The 16,912-nt window shown below is 39.9% G+C and overlaps 1 protein-coding gene across 1 annotated transcript in view; it reads right to left on the bottom strand.

Annotated features, from left to right (window-relative positions):
- Reg-5 (Rhythmically expressed gene 5) overlaps positions 1-16,216 on the bottom strand; it is a 52,519-nt gene extending 36,303 nt beyond the window's left edge. Inside the window, exon 1 of the mRNA XM_069836829.1 lies at positions 16,025-16,216. Within this exon, the coding sequence (XP_069692930.1) occupies positions 16,025-16,123 (99 nt within the window). The 5' untranslated portion in view covers positions 16,124-16,216. The remainder of the gene's footprint in view (positions 1-16,024) is intronic.
- Positions 16,217-16,912: the final 696 nt, after the last annotated feature.

Genomic DNA, 16,912 nt, shown 5'->3' with positions numbered 1-16,912 from the left:
TACACAATGATTTAATCTGTAAGAAATCAAGAATAAATCAGTCCAATTATCAGATTTTGGCAATTAAATCAAGGCTGAACCTTCAGAATATTTACGACAATTTTCGTTCAATAACCTTGCAAGCACTCTGTTGACTTCTCGACCTTGCTCTTTGCGGTGTGGAGGGTCCTCCTCCACGAGAGGCCACAGAAAATCTTCATCATTTGTTGATGAGTTGAAAACGTAAAGTTCATGACCAGCAACTTCGTCAGGGTTTCGTAGGAGCGACATGAAGGACCTGCAATTTAACGAGGTCAACAATTTACGTTCCATTTACACGATAGGAAGGGCATTCAGTAATGACTGCGTATTGTGCTACATCCTCTGAAATATAGGCGTCTTCTAGAACAAGGAAATACAAAGCGATTCTTGTTCTTTACAGCAGAGATTAGGTTCGGCCTTGTGGGCAGATCAACATGTACGCAGCAGTAGAACCTTGAGCTTTTATCGCAGTGGTCTATTTCAGCAATTCAGGTGGACAAAAGTAATGTCACAAATGGCTTGAATCTGAACCTTCTTTCTTTGAAAAAGTAATGGGAGATTGGAAGCATGTAAATCGGAAGGAATATGTTGGAGAAGAAAAGTGTAACTGAATCGTTGGTGTCGTGGTATTCCTGTCTCAGTGGTCATATTTTCACTCGCATCTCGATAAGATTTACAATTCAAATTAGTGGGTTGTTTTGCAACTTTTAATCGCGTAGATTTATCCGATGTTATAGATTTGTTTAACAGAGTTGTACAGTAAACGTAAATTAAATTATAAAATGTATTAATTCCAATTCATATTACAAGTTTAAAAATCAGTTTCTCTCTCTCTTCTCTCTCTCTCTCTCTCTCTCTTTGTACGGAGTAGGGACCCGAAGACTTACACTGCAACCTGAGGCTTATTGTGCTTACCGCTCCTATTCTTGTGAATGATTGGATAGCCGAACGGCCGCGCTCTTGTACAAGTACAGCACGCTGCACCATGAACTTAATCCAGGGCTATTGTATGGACGATGATATGTGACCTGTCTTAGTACTTTTGTCTTTAAATGAAAAGATCCGATCCTGTTTTTAACACCATATTAAGATGGGAGAAAACTAGTTTTGTTTCGTTATTGTCGCAGATTAGAATTCTGCGTGCACAGAATGTAGAAAAATACTACATGTTTACTTTTTAAGAATGGTGAAAACACATTTTGAAACCATGTTTCTCAATCATTGATAGACTTAATTATTAGACATAAATCTGTACGGTAATAAAAATTCGAGAATATCAAAAAATTGTGAAGCATAGAAATTAATATGGATGTGTAAAATCCAGGGTCCCAATTACATCAGGGAACTGTGAAATATCCTAAAATCCATCCATAACCTCTCTTCATTCAACCTGCAACGTAGGAAAAGAGGTGCTATACAGTAAGGTTATTTAGTCCTGACTGTCCCTGGCGATGTGCGCCTGGGTCAGGCGAGTCCATTTAGTTACGCCAAAGGGTGTTTGGGTCAGTTACTCGCTTGCCTTCGGAGCAGTCGGATGTTATGCGTGCGGTAGAGCGGCATGTTTCCAGTTAAATTAAGCTGTAATGCATTCCTTTACCAACCACTCGCCCTTATCTCTACTCCGGAGCTCTCCCCACTACTCCTATTACTTCCCCTCTTTCGCGTCGCTGAGCTGTCAGGACTAAATAAGGGGTCTGTACTCTTCTTAAAATACTGAAAACAGCTTGCTCTTTTTTTATTGGTTATTTTACAACGCTTTGTAAACTGTTATGTTTATGAGATGCCAGCGAAATGAGTCCAGGGCCCAACGACGAAAGTTACCCAGGATGAAAATCAGTCGTAATGTTTTGGGCAGCCGGATAATAAGAAGAATAGGATTGTTTCTGTTTGTTGATTATTGCAAGGTAGTGATCCTTCTGTTGCAGCAGATTTCAGTAAACAAAAATTTCTGTCATCTAATTCCTCGTAAGAATGATCTCTTTTTTCAGCAACACAACTTCACGCTCACCCCTCGATCCAAGTAATTCAAATACAATAGTAATCGCCTTCGAAATCATCAGCTGTGAATCTGGCTGCCACTTTGCTTTAGTATTAGTATTTATGGGTGCTATTCATAGACATTTCGGAGCACGCGCTACGAGCGTGCTAAGCTAGCCCCGGCTATCCACTGGTTACTAGTACAGAATTCAGATCATATCCTATCGCTAACACTGGTTTATGAATACGAAAAACACTGATCATCCACCGGAAGCCCGCGCTAAAAATGTCTATGAATATGGCCCTATTTATTTAACCTGGTAGAGATAAGGCCGTCAGGCCTTCTCTGCCCCTCTACCAGGGGGGCTTTACTGGGCCTAATAATCGCTGGTTACATTCTTTAACCGCTGGAATATGATCAGTTAGACATTACCGTTGTTGACCTCTTGTTTAAGTTTTAACGGACGTCGATGGGACGTAAAAACCTCTAGGTTGGGATTAGGAGGCAATTTTAACCGGTGGTTACATTAACCAACGTTGATGTACTGTGCGTGGTCATTTAGAGGTAAATGTAACCAATTACGCCGCGCAGCACGGTGCGGTGTGGAGAGTGTAGACTTAAGCCCGGTTCAGACGGTGCTAGTTTCTGTGATGGATTCCAAGGTGGCTGCGCTGATGGCTGCCCTGCGTGCTCACTTGCTGGCTCCCGTGTTGGCTACGGAGACGGTAGTTGTTCACACGGAGCTGGCTCTTTTCACAGTTCAAATTGGAAAATCATCTGCTGTTTCATCTGTTGCCAACACTCACGGTCAAAAAGGAACTAATCCGTGAGTGGAAAACAACTAAAGTCCTACATTAACAGTAGTAAATGTCGTAATAAAGTAATTAAGCCATAAGTGCAAAACAGCTCAAGTCCGATATTTAATTGTTGTTTCTTACAAACCAAAGGATATAGAAAAAACAGGTTTAGCTGGAAAACAACGAACATGGCGACATGGTTTCAGAGGTGATATTATATGATCATCTTTGGTTCCAGCCTGCAACCCATCACGAAAAACAGCAAGGAACCTACCCTCGAAATTCAGCAAGCTAGCCATCCACGGAGCCACCAGAGCGCATTACTTCCGGCAAGTGACCACGCAGGCTACCCATCCGCGCAGCCACCTTGGAATCCATCACAGAAACACGCACCGTCTGAACCGGGCTTTAGATTCTTTCCTTATCTCGGCACGAGAAGGATGTGATGTCAGAAACTCGCTCCTGCCGGCTTTTTGCCTCCGAAAGAACCGATTCACCCTCGTCATAACGAGAAGATGCAGCCAGCAATCTCACACTGGAGCGAACCAGGAACCTTTCATTTCGCACTATGTTGCAGGTTAGCCAGTGCAGTAAGTACGGCTATGGCTCTGGTTTTAATGAAATTGACATGCGTGCGCATTATCTTCAGTGGAGCTTCCTGTGCACACGTTAATTCGTTCACCCTGGCTATCTGTAGTGCGTCCAGAGGAAAGGGAAGTTGCTACGATCACTTTATCGTTCGTTCTAAGGACAATGACACTTAAAATAAGTTGATTTCTCGCATCTGGATCTGTCCCTAACTTCCTGTGCAATCATTTGTTGTAAAATACATTTTAAAACAGGATGTTTCTATGTTGTAATAAACATCAAATTATAAAGCATTTCAACATTTTGCACTACTAGCAGGTGGCCTAATATTCTCGGTGAAATAGTGGTTAGCTTTTTAACCCCACTGGATCCTATGTAGGGGAGAAATGGGTACAGTAAGACAGGGAGAACAGCGAGACATTTTTTATTAGATGGTAAATTTTGATGTTGAGATGCTGGTAACAGTGGAGTTGTATGTTGCATGAGTAAAGTAACAGTATTTTCATACTCGATTTTATTCTAGTTATAAAGGTGAGTGATGAAAAAATAACTAGTAAATTTTCACTCTAGAAGTAAAATTGTGGCTTGTGTTTAATGAAGGTTATATTGGATGTACAAATGAAATACTGTATAAATATGAATGTTTTGTTACCTAATACTATGGTATTTGAGGTTATGTTTGGCAAAGTTTCGTCTTTCTTGTTTTAATTTTGAAGTGATGGCGTCATTTTTAAACGAACTATGCGTAAAGGGAACAGTGAGACATGCCATTGAAGGGTACACTGAGACATCTCACCGTTCCCATGTACCAATGATTTGCAAAAATAAACTGTAATTATATTACATTTACCAGTAACTAACATTAAAAATGAACATACTAGTAACCAATTTAGGAACTATAGCTTAAAATAATGGATACATTACATTTTAATGGTTTCATAAATAAAATAATATTCACAAAATTTAAGAAAATGTTAAAAAATAATAAAGAATTAAATTAAATTCTTATAATTATAAGCTTTGTTGTCACCAAAAATTAATTTCATTTTTTCGCAAAAGTTTGAAATGTAGTGGAAAATTCACTTTCCCAAATATTACAGATGTTTCAATGGTTTCGAAGTCAGACATCATAATGATTCTAAATAAGCCTACGGAACATGTCAAGATAAAGACAAATATGAAATAAATGTAAATCATTTCAATGTCCGTTAATAGACACTGTGGTGTCTCACTGTATCCTCCTGAATGTGAACAGTAAGACATTTGCATCTTTTTGACAAACACGTATTGTATATTATATCCTTTATCTATTAACATTTTAGTTTATGTATTATTGCACTCCATATTTTAATGTCTATTTCTATTGCACTTGATTTTAAAAATACATGAATTATCACTTACATACATATGTCTTAATATTTTGTGTCTCACTGTACCCACTACTACCCTATGCGGCGAGATTAAAATCCCTAGCATGAAGCGAAGTAAAGCTTGGAGGCAAATCTGTCTCGCCTACGCTGAAGCGCCCTCACATTAAATACTACGCACTACTTACACAAGCAATGGACGACGAAGACAAGGAGCGCACTAGCAACTTAACAGTTGACAACACAGGTCCAGATGACAGCGCGCAATGATAACATTCAGAGTATTCCGAATCTCACCGGTCAGGTGGCATCAATGACGTCACGTTGCAACGAAATAAGGAACAAAACTGCTGGAAGGATCGATGCTGTCATGGCGACTGTGTAAGTGGTTATCTATGCTACGCTAGCAAAATTTTACGAAATTTCCGTACTGCCATCTCGTTCAAAGAAAAGAGATCATAAACAACTTATTTCTTGAATCGATAGTAATAACTGGTCCGTTGACATGTTCGCTCATAAGCCATTAACATATTGTTTTTGCGTTGTGGTCATTACAAACAATACAGCAGAACTAAAGCAGAACACACCGCCATGACACAACAGTACACGATGTCATTCGTCTGCTAATTCCCGCCCTATACAGAACCAATCAGATTCACTGGTGGCGGCTGATGGAGACTGCCACCACCTCTGCAAGTTGATGGCACCTGTGCGACACCGGTGGAGCATCAATTTATTATTTTACTAGGTTATTTTACGACGCTTTATCAACAGCTTAGGTTATTTAGCGTCTGAATGAGATGAAGGTGATAATGCCGGTGAAATGAGTCCGGGGTCCAGCACCGAAAGTTACCCAGCATTTGCTCATATTGGGCTGAGGGAAAACCCCGGAAAAAACCTCAACCAGGTAACTTGCCCCGACCGGGAATCGAACCCGGGCCACCTGGTTTGGTTTCGCGGCCAGACGTGCTAGCCGTTACTCCACAGGTGTGGACAAGGAGCATCAATGACGTCATCGGTGGAATTCGGAACACCGTGATGCCATCGGATTGCTCACCGTTGAGATTCGGAATACGCTCTTTGAAATCACAGAAATTAAATTTACAACATGCTCTATTTTAAAGTCAACGGAACTGTTGGGCTGCATAAATACATCTTACATGTTTAAAACTGTCACGGCGCACCAGCAACAATTAACTGATCTCTTTTGTTCGGATGTTCAAGATCTGTGTTGTGCAGCATCGTACTCATTATGTAATTTTTGTTTTGTTGTTTAAGATCTTCGTTTTGCATAAATAAGAGACAATTAGAAGCTCGTTTCCAAAAGGTACCACCTCCAAAAAGTCATCTCAAAGAGAATTCATCGTAAAGTTTTAGTTGCCGCAATTGAAAAGTCGCCAGCGCATATTCTATTGACAACAAAATAGTTGCTTCGAAATATCTACCACAAGCTCGAGGAGTGAGGATTCGAACCCCAATTCCTTCCAAGACAATCCTTTTAATTGGTTATTTAACGACGTTGTATCAACTACTGGGTTATTTACCATTGATGGAATTGGTGATAGCGAGGTAGTATTTGGCTAAATTAGGTCGACGATTCACCACAGATTACCTGACATTTGCCTTACGGTTAAGAAAATACAAAAACAAAACTATGTTAACTATTACTGAGAAAGTCGGAGATCTCGCGGCATCCCTCGTCTCTGAATGTGCTGCAAGTATAGCCCTACTGGCAAGTCTCCAGCATTGCAGCACTACATTAGAAAGTAAAGTGATTTTGTTTGTTTCCGTTGCCCTACCGGGTGTGTCACAATCACTACATAGCTTCCAAACTACACAGTTTCCTTCCAAAACTAAGAATGATTTTCTACAGCTGTCCCCAAGTACGATTAGAAAAAGAGACATTTGAAGCCACCGGCGTGACGTAAGGGCTAGCGAGCAGGACTCGTGCTTGGTGATAGACGGCATTAAGATAAATGGATCATATGCAGAGAATAAGAAGAAATCAGAAAATAGGAAAGAGTGGAGAATGCTGGGCTTGCAGTGAAAGACCTGCCCTTGGACAGAATACTATAAACAAATGAAAGAATGAATGAATGAATGAATGAATGAATGAATGAATGAATGAATGAATGAATGAATGAATGAACTCTTTTTTGCAACTGATAAGTATTTCCTTTTACTTTCACTGTAATATTATCAGGTTTTCACTCATAATAAAACTCTTCATAAAAATATTCTATCAATTACATGCATCCTTAGCATCCACTGAAGCAACAAATACAGCTATTTCGATCACTTCTGACTCACTTCCATGCTTCCACGTCCGTGAGCACGAAGGTCGGGGATGCTTTGAAGGTCGCCCGCGCGCTGGCTTACACGTGAAGTACGGGGAAAACTGGTGGAATGAGGCGGCAGTCGCAGACACCCCACTTTATCGCCCACGAATTACCCCAGATCACCTGCACCGGCGTGGGAAGCTGATACAACAAAACAGCAGCTTGAAATTCTGCAGAAAAATGTCATTTTGTATGTTACGCGAGTTTGATGGCCTCAGACCCTCTCGGTCACACATCGAGTACCCAGAGCGTCTAACGTTCTGCTGGTAGCTCAGTGGCAGAGCACTGGATAACAATGGCCGAAGGCACAAGTTCAAATCTCGGTGACAACAGAGTCGTATTTTTGGTGGAGAAAGCCGTGGATTTGAGGGTTTTTCTCGGGTTTTTCCTTCTCCTTTCTCGTCCGTTCACCAACAATTTCCACAATGCCACTTTCATTATCATCTCCATCGAAAAACAGGGCATCTCTTGTGTTTGCGTGGCGTCGAAGCCTTTGTCCACTACAAACGTTCAAAAACGTCCAAAAATTGTACACGACAGTGGTGGTGAGTTACAGAGAACTCATAGTTCTGTGTAACAGACACAACGAAGCTCCCCCTCCCAAAGTTTACAGAATACTCATTAGTTCATTATATGCTGTACACTCGCGGTCTTACTAATAAAAACTCTATATGGAGACGTTTAACTGTCTTATACTTATACAATGAGTAGCTCGTTTATAAGTCGTGTGTAAATTCCTTACTAATAATCACTACATACGTCGTGTATAACAGTATGACTGTTACACAGCTACGTCATAGTTTCGTCATTACTTCGTTACGAAAGGTAATAGAATATCTGAGGTTCTCTATTGCACCCGGTAGAGCGCTCTAGTGTGGCGTGTTAAATATCGATAGTACAACTGGCTCTAATCGATTACCACACTACATTTTGGTCAAAGAGTACAAGCTACAGCAATATTATTCTAATAATTCTATGATCTTTGGTTTGTTCTTCTGTGGTTACAAGGTAACCATCATCATAAAATGACAGTCGACACGAACAGCTGTTAGAGGGCGGCCATTTTTTCGCTATATACAACATTTAAACAAGGGGTTTCGTGTATATAACTACTGCAAAGCAATTCCCATTGTATAGTTACAGCCTGTTTATACGTCCATAGCTTATTCACGGTTTATTAGTAACGTTTTCTGTCTTAACTCTGCATAAGTCTCGTATAAAAATTATACACGGTTTATTAGTAAGACTGTCGGCGTAAAGGTTATCTTGAAAATATAAACAGTCACGCAAGGTCACATGCTCTTTACCTTTCCGTGTGGTTGGTCTGTAGGGGAAGAGAACTGACTGCGGCGTGTTTACGTTCTTCTGCTGTACACAGACCTATGAGGAATGGCAGAGGTATGGTTTGGCTGGACAGCACAGTCTGCACGCAATTCATCTCATCACATGTCCACAAAAGCCCCTTAGAACTGAAGTTTTGGGGGAGCTCAATGTTCCGGCCGATAAGTTCTACACTTGCTCATCTTACATCATACAGTACGTACTGTAACAGAAGTTAATTGAGATCATGTTTTAGTTGGTTATTTAACGACGCTCTATCACTTATACTGGGTTATTTAGCATCGATAGGTTTTAGTGATAGCGACGAGATGGTATTTGGCGAGATGAGGCCGAGGATTCGCCATAGATTACCTGATATTCGCCTTATGGTTGGAGAAAATCTCAGAAAATAGCTAACTAGGTAATAAACCCAAGCGGGAATCGAACCCATGCCCGATCAGCAGAAAAGCACCTCACCCGACTGAGCTATGCCGTGGCCAATTGAGATTATCAGAACCACAGTGACGTAAGTAGCATGAGAGATGTTCTAAGACAGGGGTCGTCAGCACAGAGCACGCTGGGGCTAGCCTCTCTTACCCGCGGAAAACGGAGTGCACTATAGTGCTCTCGTAGCTGCTAGCGGGTATGCTCTCTATCTCTTCCTGTTGCACGACAGTGCACATGGGACGGCACCGCGTACCCATTGCACATTTCAGTGAGTGCTGACGACCACTGTTCTAAGATATTTAACTTTTAATGTTCGGAAATAGCATACCTTCAGTTCACGTAGTTAACTTTTAGCCCAACATATTGCCAGTAGGTGATGAAACTCATGCATGTCACCTGTTTCTAGGGGATTTCAATGCGTGCTCAGCTGTGAAACTTTTATAATTGGGGAGAGAGAGAGGGAGAGAGTACGCCAGACGATATAGGCTTATCCTATGAGGTCTTCCCTAAAAATTCTAGCCTCCTGTTACTCCCTGGGTACCCATGAGTGAATTTTGAAGAAAGTCTCTCAAAAATCACAATTTCGTTTTTTGACATAAAATATCACATGCTATTACACATTATTAAAAAATATGTACGACCAGTACAATAGTGCCATTTTTAAAGTCCATACGCCAATTTTTAAAGTCCTGAGGTGCTTTAAATTTCAGCTGCAACACGCTCAGTTTTTCACTGTTTTCCCACACTAAATTATCAGCATTTTCATTCCCACAAAATGCTCCTTGCGAAGCAGATTTTGTGACAGACAGTTCAAACTTGGTATTTAATTTCATATATGCAGTGAATAAAAATTGCTATGGGTTTTATGGTGAATACAATTTCAATTTTTTTTTCAGTTTCTTAATATTTTTTTTCTTATTTTTAAGAAAAAAAAATACAATATTAAGAAAATTCTAGAGGCTTATCTAATCAATCTACACGGAAACCCAGGCCAATTTAAATAAGTATATGTGTGGTGAACCTATTCATAAATTCTGAGAACAAAAAATAATATTGTTACGCAAGGAACTCTTTTACGAATAAGTTGCTCGCCCCCCAAAAATGTAAACTTGCCCATAACTTGTGAATCATGAGAGCTACAAGGACAAATTTTTTGTGAGTTCTTTAGTAATATCAGTATACACCTGTGGTACAAATTTGAAAAATGTAGCTGTTATACAGAGTGCGGCATTTAACGTTTCCCATTTTAAGTTGGCGATTCTGTTCACATTGTTGGTAAAACATGTTTGCAAACACAGGGATTCGGTGTAGCAAAGCCTTTAGTTAACCATGGAACGTTGGCCGGTGCAACAGCGCATTTTCTGTGTTGAACAGTTTGTTTCAACCAAGTCAATTGTTGCTGTCCAGCGCGAGTTTAGGCGGATTTTTGGTGATAATCAACGTGGAGTTGCACCATCACGAAAAATAATCAGTGTGTGGGTGCGTCAGTGGCGTGAAACGGGATCGGTTCAAAACAAAGCTCGAGTTCGTCAGAAAACGGCGCGGACTCCTGATAATGTCGAACGTGTGAGAACGGCTCTACAGAGAAGTCCGTATCGTTCCGTGCGGCGTAACTGGAACATTCAGCGCCTGTGGTTTCAACAGGATGGAGCCACATTCCATACAGCACGTGTTTCAATGAACACACTTCGTGCTTCTTTCCCTGGACGACTTATCTCCAGATTAGGTGACACTCAGTGGCCCTCTGTTTCCCCTGATCTCACTCCACCAGACTTCTTTTTGTGGGGGTATCTTAAGAGTAAGGTCTACGGTCGTATCCTTCATGACATCGAGGACCTTAAAACCGCAATTCGTGAAGAAATCTCTGATGTTACACCTGAAACATTGCGGCGAGTAATGGCCGGTGTGCAGGGAAGATTGCAACAATGCATTGACGCCAATGGAGGACATCTTAAAGACATTATTTTCAAAACATAAGATGTACTGTAATTCCAAGATTATAATGGTTGTAAACTGATTAATTTCTTGTAATTTACTTGTAAACTAAATAAGTTATGGGGGTTTGAAAATAGGAAACGTTAAATGCCGCACCCTGTAGTTTAGAATTTAGTAATCTCACTCATGGGTACTCTTAAACAAAAACTGAAATGACGCCTCTGTTGTTGACAATTTTGAATACAGCGTCAGAATTTCAATTAAAGACACCTAGTCAGCGAGCTACAGATGATGACGTTTGTATCGTGTGAGATCACGAAAGCGCAAAACTGAAATCATGTTCATGCCACACAAAGCAATCCAGCGAGTTGCGCGTCACCCGGATGGAGTGTGGCTAATCCCACAAGCAGCACAAGAAAAATTGCAAGGAATATGAGGTTTATTCATTGTGACGCAATCGTAGGATTTTCCCACTTGCAGACGGTTGAGTGCACACACTGCCTCAAGTATTCACGAATTATACCTCCTTTCATGCATTCCTCTCACAAGCGCGGGGTTATCATTCTGCGGACACAGGTTCCAAGCCTGTCGTTCGCTAATTGAAAACCTTCCCGGAAAAAATATGTGGTGTAATTTTTAGCCATTTATTTACAACAATAAATTACTTCATCCAATGCCTGAATAAACTTATATCCTTGTTTAGTCAAATGGTTATGATAGGAAATATAGGCCTAATGAAATAGTCTAATTTTTATTTATCCTGAAACATGGATTACAGTTTTGTTGATTACATCTTTATTCCGGAAAGGTATTCAATTATACATTTGATGGACAATATCAGAGACTGAGATTAGGCCTAATCCATGGGTTCTACTGCTTGGTATGGGATCATTAAAATATCATTATTCCATTTCTCTCTGATCTCTAGTCACAGGTATGAAAACGAATGTGATCTTAATGCTTTATTTAGCAAAGATATTTACAGAATTTAATAAGAATGGAATGGAACGTAATTCAAGGGCGGGGAGCGCTATAGCCCAGCACTGCGACTTGTTATGATCTACTGCGCTAACCTTTAACCTAGGCTTATTCCCGAACCCACACCGGCTGACTACACTAAGGCTCGCTGCGTACCCAGGTTTCGAGCAGGCAACTCCACTCGTCCCTAGACCAGCCTCCTCTGGTGACGGAATGATATAGATGCATAATATGGGGAAAAATGGGAGAACCACAAGAAAAACCCCCAACTGCGACCTTGTCGGCTACAAGTGTCACTATGGATTTTTTAATGAAAAAACCCAGACCTGACCGGGACTTGAACGCGGACCGCCTGGGTGACAGAAGTTAATATCAAACTTTAAGGTAATCTGGAAAAATAAACGTACCCTGATAAAACAGGAACAGAGGTTAAGGGTGTTCGAGAATAAGGTGCTTAGGAAAATATTTTGGGCTAAGAGGGATGAAGATACAGGAGAATGGAGAAAGTTACACAACGCAGAACTGCAGGCATTGTATTCTTCACCTGACGTAATTAGGAACATTAAATCCAGACGTTTGAGATGGGCAGGGCATGTAGCACGTATGGGAGAATCAAGAAATGCGTATAGAGTGTTAGTGGAGACTGAGGGGAAAAGACCTTTGGTAAGGGGAATACTGTACGTACATAGTAGGATAATATTAAAATGGATTTGGAGTTGGAATATGATATATGGATTAGTGTTGCTCAGGATAGGGACCGATGGCGGGCTTATGTGGGGGCAGCAATGAACCTCCGGGTTCAATAGTTTACTACTCAATTAACTTATTATTCCCAGAACATGAATTTTAGCAGCACAATCGAAAGGTATTGGGAATAAATTTGAATAAGGAACAAAAAAAAATTTCCTTCCCAGGCAGGATTCGAACCACGAAAGTCTTAGTTACCAGTCTATCGTGCTCTGGAGTGAACACGGCTCTGAAGTCAGCTACAAGGGTGGGTCCGGTGTTTTTTGCCACTACTGTACATTTGAGTACACTAAATTACAGAATATGTCCACTTTTATTTGCAAGTGAAGTCACATATATTGTTGTTTGAGATTACATGAACGAAGTTCATATTTTTTTTCGGATGCCTAGTAAATTATTTTATTCTAGCGTATCTTTTGAATCATAATTCATGAAACAGAATAAAATTCAGATGCTTTCTAGATTTCGATTATTACGAAACGTTTAAGAAAGTTTGTGTCATCTTCATGGCATAGATTTCTTTTGTACACATCCGGGTCTTAAAGACTACAACGACCATGTGGATGTGCGAATTCAGATACTTCTTCAAAACCCTGCTGTAACCTTTTTAGTATTTAATTACCGTCTTTGTGAAATGTGCAGCTTAAATTTCTCTACGATTCTGATATTCTGCATGAGCGTGAAGTATTCCAGCGTTACGAAAGGAGGAAGTCCTGCACTCCTGTTCCCTCTCAAGAGAGTACCTCGGGTCTTTTGGGAAGGCTACAGCGACTGGTAAGTATCCGTACTGCTAATAGCTCGTCTTATTCAATATTCGACATTAAGGATATATATCGATGAAAATAACAAAAAAAAATTGAAATTTTGTTTTTAACTTTAAAAATAAAATAATGTTTCAGTTTCCTAAATCTGTGCTTATTTTGGCCCTATGACAATTTAAAGCCCCTCAGGACGTATTTAAAGGGCCCAGCGCTTGCGTGGAGCTGCAGCCCTTTAAACTGACACTCAGCTGTCATTCTCACAGACTTTGTTCTTCATCCTAACACATTTTACTTTCAATTCAGTTCATATTTCGCGCTATTATGTAGGAGAAAAATGTGCGCAGTAGACCTATATAGAAAGGAAGGATATCGATAGCATATATCATGTACATGATGTACTTTGACACTAGTTTTCTCGATTTTCCAATTTTCAACATTTTGTAACATTCAAAGTGCTCTAATGAATGCAGTTTTTCTTCAATCTCAGTGAAATCATACATAGAAGTCCAGAAAAGCATGTGAAGTAAACTGACACATGTTTTCTGTTGCTATTGAAAGTATTCAAATCATCATGTGTTGAGGATGTGATAAGTTTAAAAAAAAATTGAAAAATTAAAAACTAAATGGGTAAACTTTTCCCCTAAAAGTAATTGGAAAAATATGAAAAGCATGTGTCATATTTCACATACATCTATCAGGAATAACTTAAATATAAATTCAAAGAGAAAGTATGTAAACTTTGAAAATTGGGACAATATATTATAATTCAGTATTAAAAAAACAAAACAACGAAAATTAATAAGTAAACTAATTGGAATATCGAAATGAAAATTTGTGTATTGCATGTCTACATTGTAATAACCATGTGGTAAAAGTTTCAGATTAATTGGTATAAACAATGTAGAAGTTAGAAATTTCACAGATCCATAGCCTTGCCTTAAGAAACCATGGGAAATTTTAAGTTCCGCTCTCAAAACCGCTATTCATGCATTTCGTTCTTCGAGAGGGGAGGATCTGAACTCCCTGTATTATAAGTTTATAACAACCTCAAGATGCTTTAGATATATACTTATTATAATAATAATAATAATAATAATAATAATAATAATAATAATAATAATCCGTGGCGCGACAGCCCACGAAGGGCCAAGACCGACCAGCCGGCTGCTGGCCTCAAGGCCACATGCCGAAGCAGAGGTGGACGATCATCCAACCAGAATGGAGGTATAGTGTGGTTAGCACTATGAGCCCTCCAGCCGTTATACCTGGTTTGCGTAACCGGATTTCGTTACCTATCGTAGCTCCCCAAGTGCATCACGATGCTGGGTGGGCACCGGTCCCATACACTGGCCGAAATTTCGTGAGAAAATTCCTTCCCCCATGAGGACTCGAACCAGCGCGCATTCCGCAACGCGAGTCCTAGGCAGGATGCCTTGGACCACGACGCCACGGCGCGGGACAGATATATACTTTTACCCTACTAAAATACACCGTAAAACAATGAGATGCTCGGCATTCATCTTTACTAGTCGTCGTGCATACACTCCAAATTGTCCTCAATATGAGCTTACAGTTTGCACACTGGAGGACGACTTCTCCGCAAAATTTTTCTCAAATCATTGTTGTTACGGGGCTCCATCAAAATGAAGCGAGACGTCACGGACGTGAATTCCAACCGGCGCGGCGCCAAAACTGCGCTTTTACCGTTGCTTGTAACACGGCCGACCTCCACAGAACTGCTACTGACAGCACTCACGACGTCCGCATTTCAGTGGGATCTGTCCCAGAATCAGGTTTGCATTTGCGGCCTCTCCGCTTCGCCCGCGAGTTTCATTTCACAATTTAGGATATCGCTTCTATAGAAACAGTGATATTGTCCTGAATACAGTCTACATATTCCAAAAGGAGATGTTTCCTCTTTTTGCCATATGAACGCCACGACATTAATTATGAATTTCTTCGATTATTGAACAGTGGTCCATGGAGTTATACTTAATATTTTGAAATTACAACAATCCAAGAAAACGATATGGAAGAAAGAACAGTATCAGTCAAATGAAAGCAAATGTAATTTCACAATTCGGAACATTATTTCTGCACGGACCAATCACGTTACACCGTAAATTCAGAATGCAAATAATAATAATAATAATAATAATAATAATAATAATAATAATAATAATAATAATAATAATAAATTTTAAAATAATTTAATTACAGCTCAGAATACAATTTTAATTGTTTTTACATTAAAAAACCACAGTTTCCTTTCCTTAAAATAATATTTTATTGTATTTTAATAATATTTTTAAGTATTAATTTCATTCACACTGTTGCATAGTGACCACATTGCATAATTAATTGTCAAACCACAGTTTCCCAAAATGGAAATGTACAGTGATGCCAAGAGTTCATCAGGACATGTTTTTAAGCATCCGTGCATATGCAATCCTCTTCATAGATACACGGAAAAAAATTTGAAGAAAGCGAGTTCTTTTTTAATTCTAATTAATCTGCAGAATGTCGTCACAAACTCTTTCTCGTGTCCCCAAATGTGGAATCGTTCGCATATTTTTAACCGTTCCGTTACATCGATCACGTAAGAATGTATTCAAACTCTCGGTGCAGTATGCAACAGTCCATACGTTCCTTCAAAGTTTACACATAATATTAAATTGTTGAAGTAATGACGTAGTAGGCGAGGACGCAGTGATGCAATATACAGAATATCGTGAAAGAAACTTACCTTTTCTCCTCGACTCAGAAACTCCCACATCGGAATGGCTGACCCCATAACATTCGCGAAGCCCATGCAGAGCAAGAGAATTATCGTCGAACACCTCATTTTAACGGTTCCAAATACGAAAACTGTAGCTGTTGCTTACTCCCAGGTGGCAGAGTTGCACGCTAGTCGAATCTCTACTAGCCGCGTGTGTAAGTAGGGCTTCCTATGTATACCGGAGTGAAACCAGCACTCGCCGCGAGGAAGCGCCGCTATCGTTTTTCTGGATTTTTGACTTAACTTTAAATTCGCGCCTATTCGTAATGTTAGCTGAACTGCTTCTAATTTTGAAAGCTGTTAAAATAAAAATAAATTTTCCGACATATAGTAACAATAATTTGAAGACGACAGGGCAATATGACAAGGTAGTGGCCAGATATTGTTTCCTCTAAATGTAATTTTAAGAGGTCGTTATGTCAGTGTTGTACTCGTCTGTTCTCATTTTAATTTAATACTAATGTTGTATTTAAGGAGAAGTTGGGAGAGGAAACTCGCTTGTCTCCTTCATTACTGGGTTCGAACATTGTAGAAAATAGGCCTACTGTTCTTATTCGCATGAAACATTCCGTGGAAAAAAATTGTAACTCATGTCCACTGTTGAGCACGTGTCAAGCAATTCGTCGGATCCACGCATCGAGGAAATAAGTGAAATGTGCTGTAGGGGCTTATAACAATTGGATGTATAGCTACTGCGCTCCGCCGGATGAGACGAAGGGGGGTAATGCTGTGAATGAATGTTGATGTCATAAGATGTCATAAGGTCTTATCTCTATTGGCTAGCTCTCACAGCACAAACCATAACATTGATACAGACATATTGATACTACCCTAGTTACAAAATTAGATCACAGT

The sequence above is a fragment of the Periplaneta americana genome, chromosome 10, assembly GCF_040183065.1.
Source record: "Periplaneta americana isolate PAMFEO1 chromosome 10, P.americana_PAMFEO1_priV1, whole genome shotgun sequence".
Taxonomy (NCBI): Eukaryota; Metazoa; Arthropoda; class Insecta; order Blattodea; family Blattidae; genus Periplaneta; species Periplaneta americana.
Note: the sequence above shows the minus strand (reverse complement) of the source record. Positions and strands in the feature narration are given on the sequence as shown.